The sequence below is a fragment of the Centroberyx gerrardi genome, chromosome 10 (assembly GCF_048128805.1).
Source record: "Centroberyx gerrardi isolate f3 chromosome 10, fCenGer3.hap1.cur.20231027, whole genome shotgun sequence".
Lineage (NCBI taxonomy): Eukaryota > Metazoa > Chordata > Actinopteri > Beryciformes > Berycidae > Centroberyx > Centroberyx gerrardi.
The window spans coordinates 22,643,924-22,663,285 of NC_136006.1; the positions used below are offsets into that span (position 1 = coordinate 22,643,924).

At 44.5% G+C, this 19,362-nt stretch overlaps 1 protein-coding gene across 1 annotated transcript; it reads left to right on the forward strand.

Annotated features, from left to right (window-relative positions):
- The first annotated feature begins 5,489 nt into the window (after nt 1-5,489).
- On the forward strand, nt 5,490-17,454 carry etv5a (ETS variant transcription factor 5a). The gene is made up of 12 exons (XM_071919577.2): nt 5,490-5,628; nt 5,915-6,008; nt 6,294-6,341; nt 7,081-7,131; nt 9,196-9,319; nt 9,513-9,815; nt 10,836-11,152; nt 13,037-13,099; nt 13,575-13,643; nt 14,071-14,240; nt 14,452-14,553; nt 15,325-17,454. Exons 1-12 carry the CDS (start codon nt 5,581-5,583, stop codon nt 15,553-15,555), a joined length of 1,620 nt encoding a protein of 539 aa, XP_071775678.1. The 5' UTR covers nt 5,490-5,580; the 3' UTR covers nt 15,556-17,454.
- The last annotated feature ends 1,908 nt before the right edge of the window (nt 17,455-19,362 follow it).

The following is a 19,362-nucleotide window of genomic DNA, read 5'->3' on the forward strand; positions in this document are numbered from 1 at the left end:
CATTTACATTTTACCTTCTAGGCATTTAGCTGACACTCCGGGGCTGCTCTTGTCCCAGCCTGGTATAAAATTCTCCTTATGCAGCTGTCTCAAAATCTGATACTGCAAGATTTAGGTCTAAATATGAAAGAGCTTCACAGAAATGTTTTGTCAGTGTCTTACTCCCAGCACAGGGTAATTAAAACCTTAAACGGGAATCTTTTTTTTTTCATTTCGTTGACTCATGGAGTTAAAATGATCTCATCCGAAATCTCATCTGAAATCTCATCGGAGGCGCAAGAACAAACAAGCGCTGAAAACACATGATGTGTGCCACATTGTAACGGGGGGGAAAGTGTTTGTAGCTCTTGGTCATTTTTCTCGACCGTGTGAGCGATTCGCTGCGTCCGCATGTGCTCCTGCTCATGCCTCACACACCCTCCTGGCCTTAATCTGTGGCCTGTAGCCTCCTGCAGGGCCAGCGAGAGCAGAGAGAGAGAGAATTAGGAAGAGGAGAGAAAATGTGGAGGCATAAAGGAGGCATAAAATTAGCAGAGAGAGAGAGAGAATAAAGGAAAGCATGGTTATACAACTGGGAGCTTCACAGAAGAGTCTGCCTTTGGCGAGGCGTCTTGAGTGCGGCTGCTAAGATAACAAGGCAGGAATTATCTCCCAATGCGCTATTAATAGCAGGCAAGTCACATCTCGTCCCTCTCTGGGAGAGCATCCTGCGCCCCGAGGCACTACTTTCCCATTTTAACGCTTTTTGAAATGTGCAAATTGACAGACATTTGCAAGCTAGGACAGACTGCCAACACACTCTGTTATAAAGCTCTGATCCACTTATTTAGTGTGCTTCATCACGGTGGCTGTTGTTTGGTTGTAAGACTGTGAAACGGGGGTTCATGGACGGTCTAAGAATATCCATGATTTGAATTTCTAACCCTAACCCTAACCCTAATTGCCCCCGTTCATACCTGTACTGATAATGCGTTGTAGATTTGGAAAACTTGGATGACTTATATTGCTGTCTGACCAGCAAGGGGGGCATCTTGGTCCTGCATGTAGGCCGGGGATCACGGTCCAGGGTTTTGTGGTACTGGGTCGAACAGTTTACCTTATGATTCCTTTGGATATTCATTAGTTGTAATAATAGCTGTTATAAAGGCAAGGTGTTTTTGAGGAGTAGCTGCCCCGCACCCCAGAGTCCTCACCTTGCTTGTTAAAGATCAGGATTAGCCCACATCACACTGGGCAGCACAGGCTCTGGCTGTTGTGTCGGTGTCACACTGACCCAGTAGTCCCTGAGCATAAGCCTGGACAAAGGAACAGGACATAGCCGCTTTAAATGTGGCCTCGCCTCCGCACACCTCCTCTCCAGCCCTCCGGAGAAGAGAAAAGAAAAGGTATGTACACAAGCAGCGTGTCACCCATGCATGTGGCACATTTATTTCAGGAAAGAATGGAAACGGCAACACAATGTGTTCACTCTTCACACGCCTCCAACCTCGAGTGACCACCCACCACATCCGCATCAAGCAAGAGGTGCGCCATACAATGAACCTGGGCTGCTGCTTTTAAATAGATATGTCCCTGCTTTTTAAAGCCCCCCCCACCTCTCCCACCCACACACACACATGCACCGCTGAATACGATTGTCAATATTTTTATCCAGTCTAACTCCGGCCGCCCCCTCTCACTTCCACATTTTTCAGAGCTACATCTCTGAGTGCAGCACATATCCTGAAAGACAAGCTGTCTGCCTTTGACCTTTGACCTCAGGGTCAGCCAACAAAGATAGCACTGTATCCTATGTGACAACTATATTCTACGCATATTTGTCTATTCCTACTATTATTGCCCTACAGCAAGCTCATAAGCTCTGCACCGCGGCTGCAGGGATTTGATGGGGATTATAGTTTTCATACCAGCTGCTGGAAACCCCAGGTTTGTTTTAAACTCTCAGTGACGTTTGCAGCGAGGGAGGGTCTATATGCTGGACTCCTAATTTAGAGACTGTGGTGATAATGACTAGGGTTATTTCTTGATGACCTCTAACCTTTTGGTAGTAACACCCCTTCCATCGCACACATACAAACACATTTGTGAGCACACACACACGTACAGCGAGGACTTATTTTCTCTTACAGCATGTGGTTTATAATGGTCAGGACTTGGGAAGGTTTTACATTTGTGATTTTATTGTAAAGAATGAAGGTATTTTTCTGAACACACTGGGTTTTAAGAAAATTAGGCTACTGTTTTGGATAGTAGATCTATTTGAGCTTTCTGATTTGAGATGTAATTTTAGCCATAGTTAAGTCATAGTCATGGCATGAACTGCCTTTAACCATTTAAAAAAAAGGGAACATGCTTTAAAATCATCTGTTTTTGTGTAACGATAATTGCTGATGCAAGTTTTTCACAGGTATATTTCATGGGTAAAATTACAATACAGGATTTGTGTGACCAAGTGAATTTTGTAAAAGTAAAATCTGACTTGGATATGGAAAAATCTAAATGTTTCAAACATAAATTTTAAATCATCATCACTCAAAATATGGTCTGTTTTGCTTCAGTGTTTACAAACATTACAGATGTAAGGAAAACGTTTCACCCTCAAAACGCACGTACAACTCATCGGTTGTCAGATATAAAAAAAATTAAAACAAAGATATGTTTTCATGACAAAAGTCAGTCAATCAAAAATATTTTAAAAAAAACTGCCCTCAATCCAAATAATAATAATCAATAAATAAAGAAAAATCTAATTAAAAAAACAAACAAAAAAAAAAAAAAACGGTTTTGGGGTTTTCAACCTCATCTTCCCTGGGTATGACATTACCCACTTTTCAACCCTTGTTTAAATTACATTTTTATTTTTTATCATTATTATTATTATCATTATTATTATTATTATTATTATTATTATTGTTGTTGTTGTTGTTGTTGTTGTTGTTGTTGTTATTATTATTATTATTATTGTTATTATTCATCCTCACTCGTTTGCGTCACTTTTCTGAAACACATATCTGCTCAAAGTTTTTTTTTAATGTAAAATTATTCTTTTTAATTTTAAAGTTAGACATGCTACTCGTGACATGAGATACAGTGTGTCTACTTTAGTAGGCTTAGAGCACAGTGAAAATCCAATCCGTTTTTATAATACAATAATCTATCATTAGACTCCAGGGTAAGCCAATGTGATATTGACATTTTTATAGGGAACATACGCGTCAGCCTTTTTGTAGCATGTGGCATTTATTTTTCCACTGCGGCTGGCCCTTTAAAAGAGCTCGGCAGCGACGGTTGAAAAAAATGTGAATGAAATCCAGCCATTCATAAAAATAGGCCAGGGCTGCTCTGTGATTGGCTACAGGAGACCTGATGCATAATTCATAACCTTCGGACAAGCCATTGGCTACTCACTTGACCGACACTGCCGTCTCACCAATGGGCGTGTGTTTCTGCGTACCGCTCGAGCCCAGGGGAAAACCGACCGGGCCATTAACGAAAAGCTCAGTCAAGTTTTGTGAGTCGAAGGGAGCACATCAGTTTGTCACTGCACAGACGACTACACGAATATCGGCACATTTTTTTGTGGATATTTCTACTGCATTCTTTTGATACGGGATAGGATACACACACACACAAGGTAAGCTGCAGAGTTTATGTCGGCCAGCCATTGCTTTTGTGTATGCCTATTATAACGATAGCCATATATTTCTGAACTGAATTTAGACGACAAACGAACCCAACGCCATCTTCTCCAAGAAATATTTACTTTGGCAACCATTTTCCACTGGCCTTTATCTAAGTAAGACTAAGCGTGCCCGAACTCGTATTTTAAACCCAGCGCGTAGTATTTGGTCGCTCTAGTTCCTCCGTTTATCTGTGTGGATATTGGCTTTTGGTTATCGCCGCGGTCAGGCGACTGTTTGTGATTTCATGAATGGAGGGGTCATTTTTTTCTCTCTGTGTTTCCACACGGATCGAGTTTCACTTCATTGAGAAAAACAAGGGAGGAGGGATGGGGGAGGGGTGGATTGGAGGAGGGAGGGAGGGGGTGTCGGATGATTTTCATCCCCCAGCGGCGGCCCCCAGCATCTTGCTTTGGCTTCGAGTGAAGCGCAAACTTTCCTGACATTAATGTGCAATGTTAAAAGTTGGGCTGAACTACGGGGGATTTCATGTGCCCGGGATAGACTATTTTTCACGCGCTGCATACGAAGCCGAGTTCCAAGCGAAGTAAAGAAAAGTCACTGTAATATCCCTGTGATATTCCTATAGGGACTTACAGTGCGCCTGAGGTACTGAATAGTGTTGTGACCTTATCTTGCTTCATGGTATTTTGTCTCTTGAGGTATAACTATAATATTCTTATGACTTAAAGTTTTTGCTGTCGTATTTGTAATAGCATCCTTTTAAAAAATATATTGAGGGCTACTGTACTATTTTATACTCTAGTTTTCTTTTTCTTTTTCTTAAGAACGTGGCTATTTTTCACAGGTTATTTAAAAAACAAAACCTTATGGTAGATTTGCATCCATCTTCAGCCTGCAATTAAAATGTCCCGCTTATTAAAATTTCATTTTATGCGATTGATTTACATTTTCTGACCTGCTCCACGAACATGCACGCCGTGCCCATTAGACGCACATGCTCATTTCACGCACCACCAGTATGAAGAGACATATTTTCCATAAGTGGTTACAATGCTCGGCGCCTATAATGATTGTCCAGCAGCTATCTTCTTATTCGTCATCCATTAAGAGGAGAGAGAGAGGAGTGAGTCATATTACTCTGGTGAAGGCTATGTGAGCTTAGAAGGCGATGTTAGTGGCATATTATTAGTATTATAGTATTATTATAGAAGTTCACTCTTTTTATTCCTATAGCCCTTTCTTGCATGTAGGTAACCTTTATGTCATATTGCTCACAGGAAAGGAAGTGTGGATCCTATCAAATTTTAAGAGCATTATTATAGATTACAGTAAACTCCAGCTTTAAAGAAATTGATCAGCTCTCTGTGTTTCTGTTACAGACTTGACTGGTCTGGTCTATTTTTTCTTGTTCTGGACTTGACAGAGCCAAGTCAGACCTGAAAGTCTCTGAATAATGAGACTCCTCTTATAAAGTTCTCCAAGTTGATTGGTTGAAGTCCTAATAGTGCCCACAGATTGCTGGGTTTGCTTATATAACGCAGTTACTCATGTCACACAATGACAAAGTGTATTTACATTGTGCCGCTTCCTCTAAACCAGCATGTTTCAGTTGAAAGCGGTGTTTGTTGTTGCAATAAGAGGCAGAGAAAAAGACAAGGGCCTTTTTGCAGCAGCAGAACATCACACACACGGTCTTTAAAGTGCCAGCTGCGCTGCTCTTTAGCCAATGAGAGAAATTTCCCGGAGCAATAGAGGGTACATCTAGCAGTAGAATATCAAATGGATAACTGAGTAGACTTGTAACACCTATGTTTCCTCTTCCATCTTGTTTTTTTCCCAAAGTTGAACTGATCCAGAAAGTGACCCAGGCGCCCTCGCTTTAAAGCGAAAACCCTCCCCCTCCCCCCAGCTGGGAACCCCCAAAGACCGAGATAACATGGACGGATTCTATGACCAGCAAGTCCCATTTATGGTCCCACCCAGTGTAAGTGGACACATGCAGCCTCTCATCTCCTATACACACATCACACCCAGACACTGGCTACATATGGCTCTGCATTATGGATGAACCCCATCATGATCGTCATAGACCAGCTCTCTTTCTTAAATGTATGTGTTTGCAACAGAATCCTCACTGGAGATACGACAGTCCTATTTAGACTTGTAGATAACCACAACAATATTGTCCACTGGAATTGAAGTGGCATCTTCAGTTGACCTTAAATATCGGATATTGTCCTAACCTGCCTTCTTCTTCTCCTTCCCTACAGCACAAGTCTCATGTGGAGGAACCGTCTTACAGCAGGCCTCTCAACGACAGGAAAAGGAAATTTGTTGACACAGAGCTCGCCCAGGACACAGAAGGTATGTCACAGATGCAAAGTCTCCTCCGTTCTCCCATAAAAGTGCATTGTTCCAGTGAGCACATGTGTACAGTGTCTGTTTCCATTACAGCATCGGCAATGGTTCACACTGTAATTACTATGCAGCAACTTGTAATTAGATCTCTTAGACTAGATTGGGGTGTACCAATAGTCAATATAGCCCAGCTATGTTAACATATATGATATTAGCGTAGAATTACAGTTATGTGACTATAATAGATATTATATTTACATGTCCCTTTTTTAATTTTTGATATTTTTCCAGAACTCTTCCAAGACCTCTGTCAGCTGCAAGAGATCTGGATTGCAGAAGGTGGGTTATACTTTTATTTTACTGTAGGGATCCCTTGGATTTTGTGCGATTGTTTTCTGTTGCTCTGCCTCTTGGCATAGCAAGGCTGCGTTTGCCCTCTATTAGATGTTGCAAAGCTATTTCAGTTGTCAGCCTTGGATTTATTTTGTCTTTGGGAAAGTCACACAGTTTCACCTGAGATATCTTTCTGCTACAAAAAGGCACCGTGGCAACAAATAAATGTTTGGAGAGCGTGGTATTTAAAATCGAGGGAAAATCTCTTAACCGCTTGTCCTTTGTTTCTAAATGGTGAATAGGATGAAATTGGGCAAGTGGTGAGATTAAAGATTAACTTGATGAGAATGTGAAATATTCATGTTTTCTGTGTGAGCAATTAGAGCGAGTAGAACAAAGTCCTATGAATGAGAAACTGCTGACCAAGACCAAGTCTTGCCTCACAACTTTTAGCAGCATTTTTTTAACAGTTCGTGCTCACTTTCTGAATGTTCTGTTAAATGTCATCGTTCTCTTTTTATTTTTTATTTCTGATGTTGAAACAAAGGGATCTCTCATTTCTGCAATATATGACGGGAGCCACAGACACCTGCGATTCCAACAGATTATTTTTCCCTTGTGGGTTGTTTTCCACACTGACTTTTTCACATAAAAATGTCAGTGTTGGATTGACAGCTATAGAGAGCCAGCAGGGGTCCTGGGTTTATTTTTCTCGGGTGTGTGACATTCTCCTGTGTCTCCACAGCCCAGGTGCCTGATGACGAGCAGTTTGTCCCGGATTTCCAGTCGGATAGCTGTGAGTATCTGACTTCTATTATTCATGTCTAGCGATTGTGTGTGTTTACGTGTCCTCTGAACAAATTCTGTGAGTGTGTCTTTTTGATCCTCGTGTTGATGGTTAGGAAGTTTTAGACGTCATCTGTGGATGCTCAAATTTTATACAGATTTGCTCTCCGCTTCAAGAACTGTATTGGCTTCTTTTGCTTCAAAGTTTTACTCAGCAGAAAGGGTCCTTGTACTTTTTGAGTTACCAGCCTTGACCAGCTCTCCAGATCACTCCTGTTTTATTAAAAGGTGTCCATCTTGCCAAGGCCTAACACCATTCTTCATCTTCAAAACATGGCTCTCTTCTTCCAGCAGATTTCTCTTGGAAGGGACGCTCTCTGTCCTTTCCCCCCTCCCTCCTCTCCTCTCCTCTCCTCTCCTCTCCTCTCCTCCATTTTGAGTTTAATCAGCCGATTGGCATGGGGCATCACATGAGCCAAGCTCCTAATCTGATTTCACACTTTCCCGCACTCAGACCCTGCTGCTGGAGCGGGCTAGATTCCAGTGGATGGGGCGGCTTCAGAGCTGCTCGCCCTGTTGACTGCCTGCCTCAGCCCTTCTCCCCAGAGCCCACATCCCCAAAGCTCTCTGAACCCCGTCCCCAACCCAGCCCCCTACCCCCCCCTGCACCCCCCCATTTGTCTCTGCACATAGCCTTTAGGCAGCAGCCAAGGGAAATATTTGAATTATGTTCAATGGAGCATTTTATGATCTTCCCCCTCCCCTCTGTCTTTCTCTGGGTTTGTTTATGTTTTCGTCTGATGCGGAGGAGGTAGAGACAGGGTGTGGTCCCTGCCTGTCTTTGTCAGGGCTGCTGTTTGGGTCTTGGTCCATGTGGCTGAGCTGCAAATTGACCACTAGCCCGGAGTGCTGTAATATATTATTGAGGTTGATGCCTTGACATGCATGTTTGTATAGCGGGGCCTGTACAAGGTTGTGTGTGTATGTAAGGTTGCTATAGTGGATTGACTGTAAAGTGTCGGTGCTGTATAGTTCTTGACCTTGTACATACAGTACTCTGTGTGTGAGAGAGAGAGAGGGAGATGTGAGATTGGCAGAGACTGCTGTGGCCAGGCAGGGGGCCAGCCTCTCTCACAAGCTGCCTATTCACCAGCCTCAGCTCCCAGCCCTGCCTATATAGCCTATGCAGTCAGCGGGACACCACATGGCAGTCCATGCCTGCTCTTACACTGTACTCAGGCCTGGACCCTCTAACTAGGTCTGAGCGAGGAATGGAGGGGGCATTTTCAATTTATAGCCCCTCACTGCCAGAAGAGGGGATTATGTGTGCGCACGTCTGTTTCAGCTAAGCTGATACCAGGGAGAGGAGTATGCATGTAGGGCGCCTGTCCATTAACCAACCCCCCGCCAACCAGTTCAGAGTAAGAAAAGATGCCTAATCTCCCCATTATTTACTTTCTCTCTGTGAGGAGTCTCACCCCAGCCATTGGGTTTTACAGCACACACAGGGGAGCTCACGTGCCCATTGTTAGCTCTCCTCAGGTCCATCAGCACCCGGGGTGATTTATTTGGCTCCTGTTCCTCTGTGCCCAGGGATCCAGTTTCTGCCTGGCCATTATGTGGCGCCCCGGAAACTGCAGCCGATACACGGAGAGCTCTAGCCAGTGTCTAATGGTTACAGCGCGAGAGAAGAAAATCATTCACAATCATTGAATTACAGCCACACTGATTCATGGATATTGACTGGCCTGCCATAATGGGAATCAGAGACGAGAGAACTTTGATAGCTTGTGTGTGTATAGTGCAGTTAGTTCATGCTACCTAGTGATGGTGGATGGATGGCTGTTTTCAGGCCCTGCTGTCGACCGTCATTAAGGCCCATGATAAATGGCCGCTAAGTGGCTCTGTCAGTCGGGGGAATACAGACACTGTCCATGCATCCATTTATCCATCTATCAATTCAAAATGTGGTTAAGATAACCACTGCACTTCTGTTTATGGCTTCAATTAGGTGATATCTGCAGTATATCTAATGTGTTCAATTGTGTTGTCTCTCTGTATCTGTCTCTTCCAGTGATGTTTCATGGCCCACCACCAGCCAAGATCAAACGAGAGCTGACTCCCTCCAAAGAGCTTTCTCCTTGTCGCCAGGACAGGAGTCCCATGCCCTACGGAGAGAAGTGCCTTTACAGCTACAGGTATCCTGAACCTTTTCCATCTTACTGTGTTGGCTTATTAGGGTACTATGGCTAATGCCATTTTATCAGCCTATACTGTACAATTTGCACTCAGAATAAAACCACCCACTCAATAGCATATTGATTATGCCATTCTGATTAATGATGCTATTACTTCCTTATATTGACCTTTGCCCCATCGCTTCCCCCACAGTGCCTACGATAGGAAGCCCACTCCTGGGTTCAAGCCATTAACCCCTCCCTCCACACCGGTCTCTCCATGTGGCCCCACCAGCACTGCAGGGACACACCCACTCAGTGAGCAGAGCCCTCCCCCTCACCCCCGCGTAGCCAATCAGACTCCAGGGCCGCGTCCACTGCACGTACAACAGCCTCTAACGGCGAGCACCGGCCCTCCCAACCAGCGACCGCTCCAACTCCACAGCCAGAGCCCCCCCTTCGCTGTGCCCTGCCCACCGCTCAGCCAGGATGCCAACAACTTCAGCCCTGAGCACAGGTAAATGGCCACACTCACACCAACCGCTTCACTCTGTTTTACATGATCCCTATGATTAGATAACCACTAGAGTCTAGGCCAATATATTGATGGCCAGCTAGGTAGATCTGGAGACAATGTATGCAAGCACAGTAGGGATGTGTTGGCAGTGTTGCACAACTCTTGAGTGGAAACGCTATCTACAGATGGCTAACTGCTTAATAACCAATGTGTTTACCAACATGTAAACTAAAGACCCTGTATATTAAACTCCTGACCCTGCACTTGACTGTAAATGTACTCCTCCATATCCATTCATTTTTCCGTTGGACATGGGGACATGCACACGGCCTACCCACATGCCATCTTAATGACAAGCCTGGAGCCAGGGGCTGGGGGGGTGTTCCTATATCAGCCAGATGACCTTTCACTAATGCTGACTTGAGGGGTGAAGAGGTGCATCTATGCTTATGGGATGTATAGGGGGTGTATAGACCACAAAGGTTGGTGGTGGCGTGTGCCAGCAGTGTGACAGCTCCTCTTTTGGATGCTGTTCAGTATCTGATCCCTGTGAGAATGCCTTCCATCAAGCCAAACACATTCTCCCTCTGCACCCGCCACCCCCCCACCCCCCTTCAGCTCTCTCCCTGACCTGTGATCATATCCCCTGCTGGATGCTCTGCATCACAGGGCATTTCATCAGCTTGCACAGGAACTAATATGGCTATGTGCAGCCATTGGCACACTGTCCAAGGAGCCCTCTCTTCAGAACAGAGTTGACACTCTTTTTATGGTCGTGGGACACTTGCCCTTAGTGACTCATTTACAGCTTGTGTTCGCAAGCTCGCTGCCCTTTGATTGGTTTGGCTTCTATGATGGGTAGACTAGGGAAGTTCAGAAACCCAACAAATTTTAATTTATTTAATTTGATTTAATTTTAATATTTTCCTGTTTCACCCTAATACTGTCAATATATCATGTCTTCACGTGCTGTTTCCGAAAACTGACTTCATCACCTGTCCTTTGCCCTACCATCTTTAGGTTCCAGAGGCAGATGTCAGAGCCATGTTTACCCTTTCCCCCATCAGAGAGTCAAGGGCGCCCCCAGTTCCTGCCCCAGCCCCCCAGCGGCAACAACAGTCTGCCACGTGACGGCCGGCCACCTTACCACCGGCAGATGTCAGAGCCTCTGGTCGCCGTGCCTCCCCAGGCTTTCAAGCAAGAGCTGCTTGACCCACGATACACCGAGCAAGGCGTTCCCACCATGGGCCCCCCAGGACCACAACCGGGCCAACGTCAGGCTGCTTTCCACCCCATGGCCATCAAGCAGGAGCCCCGTGACTTCTGCTTCGATTCTGGTGAGTGGCAGGGTGGGTGAGAAGGGTAGTTGTTTGACATGCGGTTCATAGTCTGAGTTGAGACCAGTCCACTACCTTTCAAGACTTCTTTAGATCTTTCTGCGCATCCAACTGTTTCCCTATATTTTCTCATTGCGTAAGGAAGTTCTAGGAAGGCTAGCTGTGAGAGTAATTGTCCAGGACTGCGTGCGAGTAGAATGGCAGAGGGTGAGGAATGTGCCTGGCCCTGTTTGTTCTGGGCACTGACACATGACTGTGAGTTTTAGCGTGCAGCAGAGCTCCAGGCGCGCACATGTACGCACGCTCACACACACACACACACACACACACAGACCCAAAGTCCTCATCTGCATCATTCCTCCCTAGTCACGCCAGTAAAGTAAAAGTGGGTCTCTTAGCTCTGCCTAAGCCTCCAAGGGCAAAAAGTAAATGGGTCATCCAGCCAGGTTCAGAGAAACTGTCTTCACTGGGCCTACCTGGAATAGATCTAGGCCACTGCCCACAGAGGGCTTAGCAACCTGCACTAGAGCACGTTGACTGGAAGAGACTAGGAGATTCTGAATGCAAAGACTCGATCGCATTGAATACACAAGAGGCCAAGTACTGCCATTCCTCCCCAAGACGTCTTGTTACACAATCAGAACAGAAATGCTCTTTACTCATAATGTACAAGTCAAACAAGCGACAGCAACTGCCGGTACTTTGTTTGATGCGGACACCCACACACCCAGCTGCTGTCCCTCTTCCTGCTGCATCAATGCCGTCTTTTCCTCTAACTCTGCCTCTCTTTTTCTCTCTTGTTTGTACTCTTGTACTCGCGTTCCCTTTCAGCTCGGTGTGGGACAGGCAGACAGGACAGTGATGTAATGACAAATCCTCTTAGCTTCTTATGGCTTTTAAATACCTACGTCACAGAGGCCTAGGGTCTCTGGATGGATGGTAGATGTACATGTTTGGCATATCATGAGGCATTTCGTTTCCCCTGAGTGATCGCGCTCTGGCAGTGCCAAAACCATTGATTTATTATGTATATATCAAGTTACAAGCATGCCAAATTCATGCACTCACATGATTGAAATATAAGTGCAGTTGCAAAAGTGTTTCTTTGATTCCCCCTTGTCTTCTTCTCAGCCTGCATGGAAAGAGTCAATGTCCATGATTACTTCCTAAAGACTCTTTCCTAAAGCAGCGCATTGAGAGGGGGTGAGGACAAGAGGGCACAGGGACTCAAGGAAACACTTGCTCAAGATTGATCTCTGGTTTTCTTATCAGTAGACAGGAAACAGAATAATGTGGGAGTGGTGGAGGGGACAGAATACACTGCAGGGACACAGCAAACGGAAGACAGGCCTTGACCCCTTGGGGGGACTGGCGTAACTTGATTGTCATTGAGATTTAATACAGCAACCCTGGTGCTAATCCTATTTAGAGACTCGGTGGACATGCGAGTGATGTTGTATGCTGTGCAGTGCACTGTGATCTGGGCTTAGTCCACTCCCAGATGTGTCTGGGTGGGTGTGTGTGGGAGTGGGATAGGCATTTTTCAGCCCAGCTGTTGCGTCAATGCCAGTTGTGTAAAGAGCTGCAAATGGAGATGGCCAATGGTAGGGCAGAAAAGCACCAATGTTTCCGTCCTAGCACAATGTGACTTGGCTGTTTGTACAGCTACATTTATCAATGTAACTTCACGCACCAGTATAGCTTGGACCAAATGTCTCCACCTCAAACATAGAGCAAACCATCTAAAGTTCATGGATGTCAAAGCTGTGTATCTTCACAGTGGCAGTGGTCCAAATATGGATGTTGATGTACTGGACATGTGATATGACATTGAGGTTGGTATGTTTCTGGTCTAAACATATACCCATCTTCTCTGTGTTGCAGAAGTGCCTAACTGTCAGTCATCATTTGGGAGAGCAGGGAGCTTCTACCAAAATAACCATGAAAGTAAGTATCTGAACGTGTGTACTGTGTCTCTTTTATGTCCTGTGCATGTTTGCATAATTTCATTAGTTCCATGAGCTTAACGCCTAGTGACTTTTCTCATAGTCCTTTGCTGTGACCCTAGCCTTGTGACTTATTGAGCCACTGAAAGCTCAGCATGGGTGTTTGTTGGGTAAAAGAATAGAGGTCAGCAGCATTCAAATGACGTCTCAAGGGGAAGTGAATCTATCAATGCTGTTTAGCTGTTCCACAGTACAGTACATTTCACAGAGCAGCAGCCTGCATAGGCTTAGCACAATAGAATTTTCCACTCTTGGGAAGCTGCCCAGCTATATTGCTTTGTGTGCAGTTTGGATCCCTGGGTAGAGCGTGGTCGCTGGCCGTCATGTCAAAATGAAGGCCTGTTTCCCACGCCCTCTCATGCTGTTCTGCTTTATCTGATCAACTTTGCATTTTCTTTTCTTTTTTCCAATAACAGGCTTCTCCTTCGACAGAGATACTCACCTGTACTATGACGATACCTGTGTCGTCCCCGAGAGACTGGAAGGTGAGACTGGATTAAACAAACTTTAAAAAAACGTAGTGGAAAGTTAAGTTAATTTGCTGTTTGCAAGGGGGACATTGACTTGGGCAGAGCAAAAGCACTAGATACTGTATGCCCATACAGTGGCATTTATCATATATATTGCATGCAAACAGTTAGCAGGAAAGACTACTGTGAGGATTTGTGAGGAAGAGTCCAGTCTTTTGCCTGGTGATGGCAAGATGGCGCAGAATGAACAGCTAGTCCATTTCACAGTCACCATCTGCCAGGAATGTCTCACCACACTGTGGCCATGGTGAAAGTACAGTGCTGACCGACACTTACTTCTCTTTCTCCCTCTGGTTTTCTCTCTCCTCCCTATTTCACGTCTCTCCCTTTGTCTCTTTCTATACTTTCTCCTCCCTCTCTTTCCCTCTGCTTCCATCCAAAGGTAAAGTAAAGCAGGAACCGTCTGTCTATCGTGACGGTCCTCCCTACCAGCGTCGCGGCTCCCTGCAGCTCTGGCAGTTCCTGGTCACTTTGCTGGACGACCCGGCCAACGGCCACTTCATCGCCTGGACTGGCCGCGGCATGGAGTTCAAACTCATTGAGCCTGAAGAGGTCAGTCCCCACAGTGTATAGCTGTACTCATGTCTTCTTTTCAGTATTATGGACTTTGAACACTTAATCATGATTGAGAGGGTATCATGTTTATGCAACACCTGCAACTACAGGTTCAAGCTAATAATCTAAGGGAGGCATGTTTTCATTGTGCAGCAATAATCTACATGTCCATGAACTATAGCTGACTGCAACTCCTCTTGTGTGTCAGGTGGCTCGTCGCTGGGGCATCCAGAAGAACAGGCCGGCCATGAACTACGACAAGCTGAGCCGCTCGCTGCGCTACTACTACGAGAAGGGCATCATGCAGAAGGTAAAGGCAGGTTCACCCTTTTCTTCTACTCTCTCCCTCTACCCTCATCCCTTATTTTTTCCCCAGCAACAGCGCGCTGTATGGAGCTAAAATGGTGTAGATAGAGATATTTGAATACAACCTTGGGGGCCTCTGCTGCAAGGTCTTAACACAGCCAGCGGCTAAGCAGTTTCAGTGAATCCTACCCCGCCGGCACAGAGCGGTGCAGTTAGTCCTCATATCCCCCTGCTGCTGAATATATTAGTGCACGTGTCTGTAATTGGTCAGGTACTTTAAGCACTCATGGCTGCCTCAGGTTTCAACCACTTCATCAAAGTCAAGACCATTGACACAACTCTTAGCCCTGATCTGCAAATAAGTATGGGTAGATCAATTTGGCCCCTGAGAGTATTCTAATCTACAGTTGACATTTAACACAGTATTGTGTGAACACAGCAATACTATAGTAGTACTGCCAGTTGCTTACTGCCCAAAATGTTATTGCAATTTTATCAAATGTCATTAAGTACTTGGACAGTATTATTATGAACATATAATACTTTTCCACAGGTTAACATGCAGGGTAATACACTGGAATAAGGATATTGTAAAGTCAAGTGTTACTCAAGAGCCAATGATAGAAATTACACCTCTGACTCACACAATGGTGTTATGTAGTATGAATCAAAGTTAAGAGGTTTCACATGGTAATGTCAGTTGTATTGAAGGGCATTATCATAAAATATCAGTCACAAATACTAAAGGCTAATGTCTCTCTTGTCTGCTCCCCAGGTGGCTGGTGAGAGGTACGTGTACAAGTTTGTGTGTGACCCCGAGGCTCTGTTCTCCATGGCCTTCCCAGACAACCAGAGGCCCAACCTGAAGGCCGACCCAGACAGCCTGCCAGGAGCGGACGACGACACGCTGCCCCTCACCCACTACGACGAGACCGCTCCCTATCTGCTGGACGCCGGGGAGCAGTGTGTGGCAGGCTTGCCCTTTCCGGACGGCTACAGCTACTAACGCGCAGCGGGGTCCTGACACATACACACATGTACACGCAAACAACCCCGAAGTCTTGAGAAACCCACTCTTAAAAATCCAGAGCTGGAACTGCTGAGCAGCCTGGAACAAAAACCTTGCCCTCTCCCCTTTCGTCGTTTCTCCTCCTCCTCCCCGGACTGCCCGCGTACAGATTAAAACTCTCCTAACTCCCCAGCTAAGAATGAACGAGGGAAAAACCTGCAAACAACCAACAGCTCCTCTGCTGCGTCGTCATATGAGAGAGAGAGAGAGAGAGAAAGGGAGAGGGTGGTGAAAGAAGTGAGGGTGGATTGGACTCCAGCAGCTCTGCCCACCTTACTCGCTCCTTAGGTTAGGTAAGGCGAGGAGCTGCTGTTGCTATGGAGACCAAACGGAAGCTAGGCCACTGGCCTGCAACTTTGACAGAACTGACAGACCCCCTTTGTGCAAGACTGCAAGAGTTGTTGCAATTCTGATTTTGTGACAATCTGCTTTTCTTAAAAACAATTGAATAACCTATAGAGTAAAAAAAAAGTTTTAATTCTGATAAGATAATCTAAATGCAGCACTATTCTGTAGTTGCCTTTTTTGAGTCCCCCCATTTTCCTGTCACCACATCTGAACTATAAGATCCGTGAAAGGGCTTTAATTTGCAAAAAAAGGATTTAAAAAAAACACATAACATATTCTAAACCCACAAACAGTTTGTTTTCTGTAGATAAGACAAGAATTTTTTTTTTTAGTATGCCAGCTTTTCTTTTGGTTGAGAATTTAGAGACCTAGAACTCCTGGCCCTCAACTGGGACGTCGCTGTGTTTCAGGCTAGTCGGAAGGGCTGCTCTCCCACGTAAATGTTGTGTTCTTTTATGCCTCCGCTTGGCTAACTGTAACCTGTGAGGGGCGGAGGAAGAGATCGAGCCATTGTATCTGCTTCACTTTACAGACTGCACCCCACTGTAGGAGCCCACACTCCCATAGATTACACTCCACACATCCTCTGTTCATCACTGTTGGGTCCTTTTATTGCTGAAGTTTAAAACTGATTTAGTGCTCCATCCCCTCCATTTCAAAAGGGATACATAAGTACATATTTTCCCAGAGGCTTTGACGATTTATACATGCCGAAGGCGTTACGATGTATGATATATGGTCACATTGCTCCTTTTTTTATTTCTATCTGGGTGCTTAATGTTTCCTTGGCAGTGTACTAGTTTCTCTGATGCACCAGTATGGCAGGAGCATCGGGACCTTGCATGCAAAAAGGAAAGGGGTGAAATTTGACACCTTTTCCTTGGACTCCTTTCTGCCAATCACAAGTTGTCAACAAGAGACCTCTGCTTCTGTTTGCATGGTGTACTCAAACGAGACTGTGTGTCCACTAACATATCGCTTTACTCTCTTTGGACAAAGAAGACATTTGTGACGTTCTCTGCATTCTTTTTTTTTTTGTTTTGTTTTTGTTTTTGTTCATGGTCTACGTTGTTTCTAAATGGGGAAAAAAGACAGACTTATATAAAGTATATATTTTTGCTATAAGGCTGCATCTGTTTTGATTTTAATGTATAAGCTGTATAGTTCTGCCTATAACAGACATGTACCTTTTTAAAAACCAATCTGGATCCCTGTGATGGTATTACTGCAGACTGTTTCTTTAAGAGGCCACTGTATTGGGTCGGAGAATGGATGAGAGGATGTTATTATCTTGGCTGTAAAGCTTGTGTGTAAGGGCCTGGGTTCCAGCAAAGGCCACAGCGAGGAAATATATCATCCGCTCCGCCCGTGCACAGGGATTGTCTGCACTTGTATAGGCTTCAATCTCCTCCCCTCACAATGTGTATCTTACACTGCTGAGTTTATGATCATCTGTACTGGGTACAATAAACTGTCCTCTATGCTTCACTGCCTGCGGTCCTGGTGTGCTTCATCATTTTCTCTCCCACCACCCCTTACACGCAGCCAGTCAGCTGATGGGCTGCTGTGGTCTGGCGGTCACTGTGCTTGACCTGGCTTATTACCGAGTCACATGCTTTTCCTGAATCTTTCTGATAAATTTCTGTGTAAATGATTACCCTCTCAGCCCACGGGAAACGCTGGGTTTGGCCCATGTCTAGGTAGCCGGACAAAGAAAAAGCACATTTTCCCCCACATGATTTTCCTTTTTTTACGTAATCTTTTTCTATTTGGCATTTTGACAAAAGCATTCTGAGAAGCTGTTTCTGGATTCATCCACATGATGACGGAGTTTAATTATATGTTGCAGTTGGACGTTCCCATTGCCATTGAGCTCCTACTGGAAATCTTTCCAGAATTGAAGACATTTCAAAATGTAAAAAGTTCCTCACCATATGCCTATATATGTAGTGTAGGCCATAAAGATTAATTTTCCTTTTAGAATCAATTAAATGAATGGCAAATAAAAATACAATTGGGCCACTGGTTTTAAGTCTTGCAGGGGAATAAACTGCTCACAATACTGTTGTTGAAAACACGTCACCGAGGATAGAACAAGAAAACATGTATTGAATATTTTAATATTTTATGGATTAGTTCCTCTATGCTCTCCCAGTCGAGCGTAATACTTCACCCATGAATAATTCTACTCACTCAAAGTTAATAAGTACCAAACAACAGCATCAAAAATGTGTTGCTGTCCCAAATATTTTGGGAGCTGTAAGTCTAAAGCCTTAAAACTGAATTATGTATGGGTGATGAATCGCACTTGACCGTGACAGCATAGCATCTAACCCATAAATATTAACATATTCAATAAATGTTCTATTGTAAAATTGACTACGAGGTTAGGCTAAATAAATGAAGGTATTGTTTATTATTTGCATCTAGTATTGAGCATATGAGCTTCCTCAGCTGTATAAAAAATAAATACCACAATGGCTATGACTTGCAGCAGCATTTTGAGTGCAGTAAATTGATGGATAAAGCAATTATTTTCAAATCCACAGATTTCTGCTGAAGACAGTCTACCAGCAAAGTGCTTTCCTTATCCATGATATTTGCGTATTGTGTTTTTTGAGGTATTCTTTTTGCTTGTGTGTGTGTCCATGTATCTGTCAAGAGAGAGCCATAAAGTGTGACAAAAAATGAATCTATACCTAATACAGTTCACTGGCTAAGCACTAAAAAGAAACATTATGAACTGCAGCTCTCTGACTGTCTTGTGTTGTTTCATTTTAACAGTTTATTGAAGATTTCCCATCCTCTGATATTATTCCCCACTGCTTCCCTAAACATTTACAGTACATTTTTTAGTACGTTTATTAGCATATAAGACTTGAAATACTGTATTTTTAATTTAGCACAAATGCACGGCATCTGATACGTAACAAAACCGGGAGGCTCTTGAACCAGGCATTGTTTTGATGCCCAGCACACTCCCCAGTGTTGAGTCAGAGCCTTATCAAAGCCCAGAGTGTAAAAGCCCAGCTCTGGTCTCCAGTAACACAGCCTGGCAGGCAGCTTCCCATTGATTGAGAGAGCAGAGAAGAGTGCCTTTGAATGCTATGAAAGGCCTTTTACTGTACCCAGGGGAGGTGCCCTGCCCCGATATTGTGCGTGCGTGTGTGAGTGTGTGTATAGTTGCTGTCATCACTCATAACTGATGTTTATTTGATAAACTCTACTCCTAGCTGCTCTTTGTATTCCTCCTGTTTCTGAGAGAGGGGCTGAAATTCGAGGCCTAAACACATTTCAGATGCAGGCCGTGTGGAGAAATCTTTGAGCCTTAAAGATTCATGTTCACAGTTGTTGGTAGATTATGGGTGGCCTGGAATATGCTGCATGATGTCTAGG

Bases quoted from the DNA above. Each gene is read 5' to 3' on its own strand.
- etv5a (XM_071919577.2), top strand. From the start codon at position 5,581: ATGGACGGATTCTATGACCAGCAAGTCCCATTTATGGTCCCACCCAGT. The intron at 13,644-14,070 runs GTGAGACTGGAT...TTCCATCCAAAG, and splicing joins CGTCCCCGAGAGACTGGAAG to GTAAAGTAAAGCAGGAACCG. The intron at 14,554-15,324 runs GTAAAGGCAGGT...TCTGCTCCCCAG, and splicing joins AGAAGGGCATCATGCAGAAG to GTGGCTGGTGAGAGGTACGT.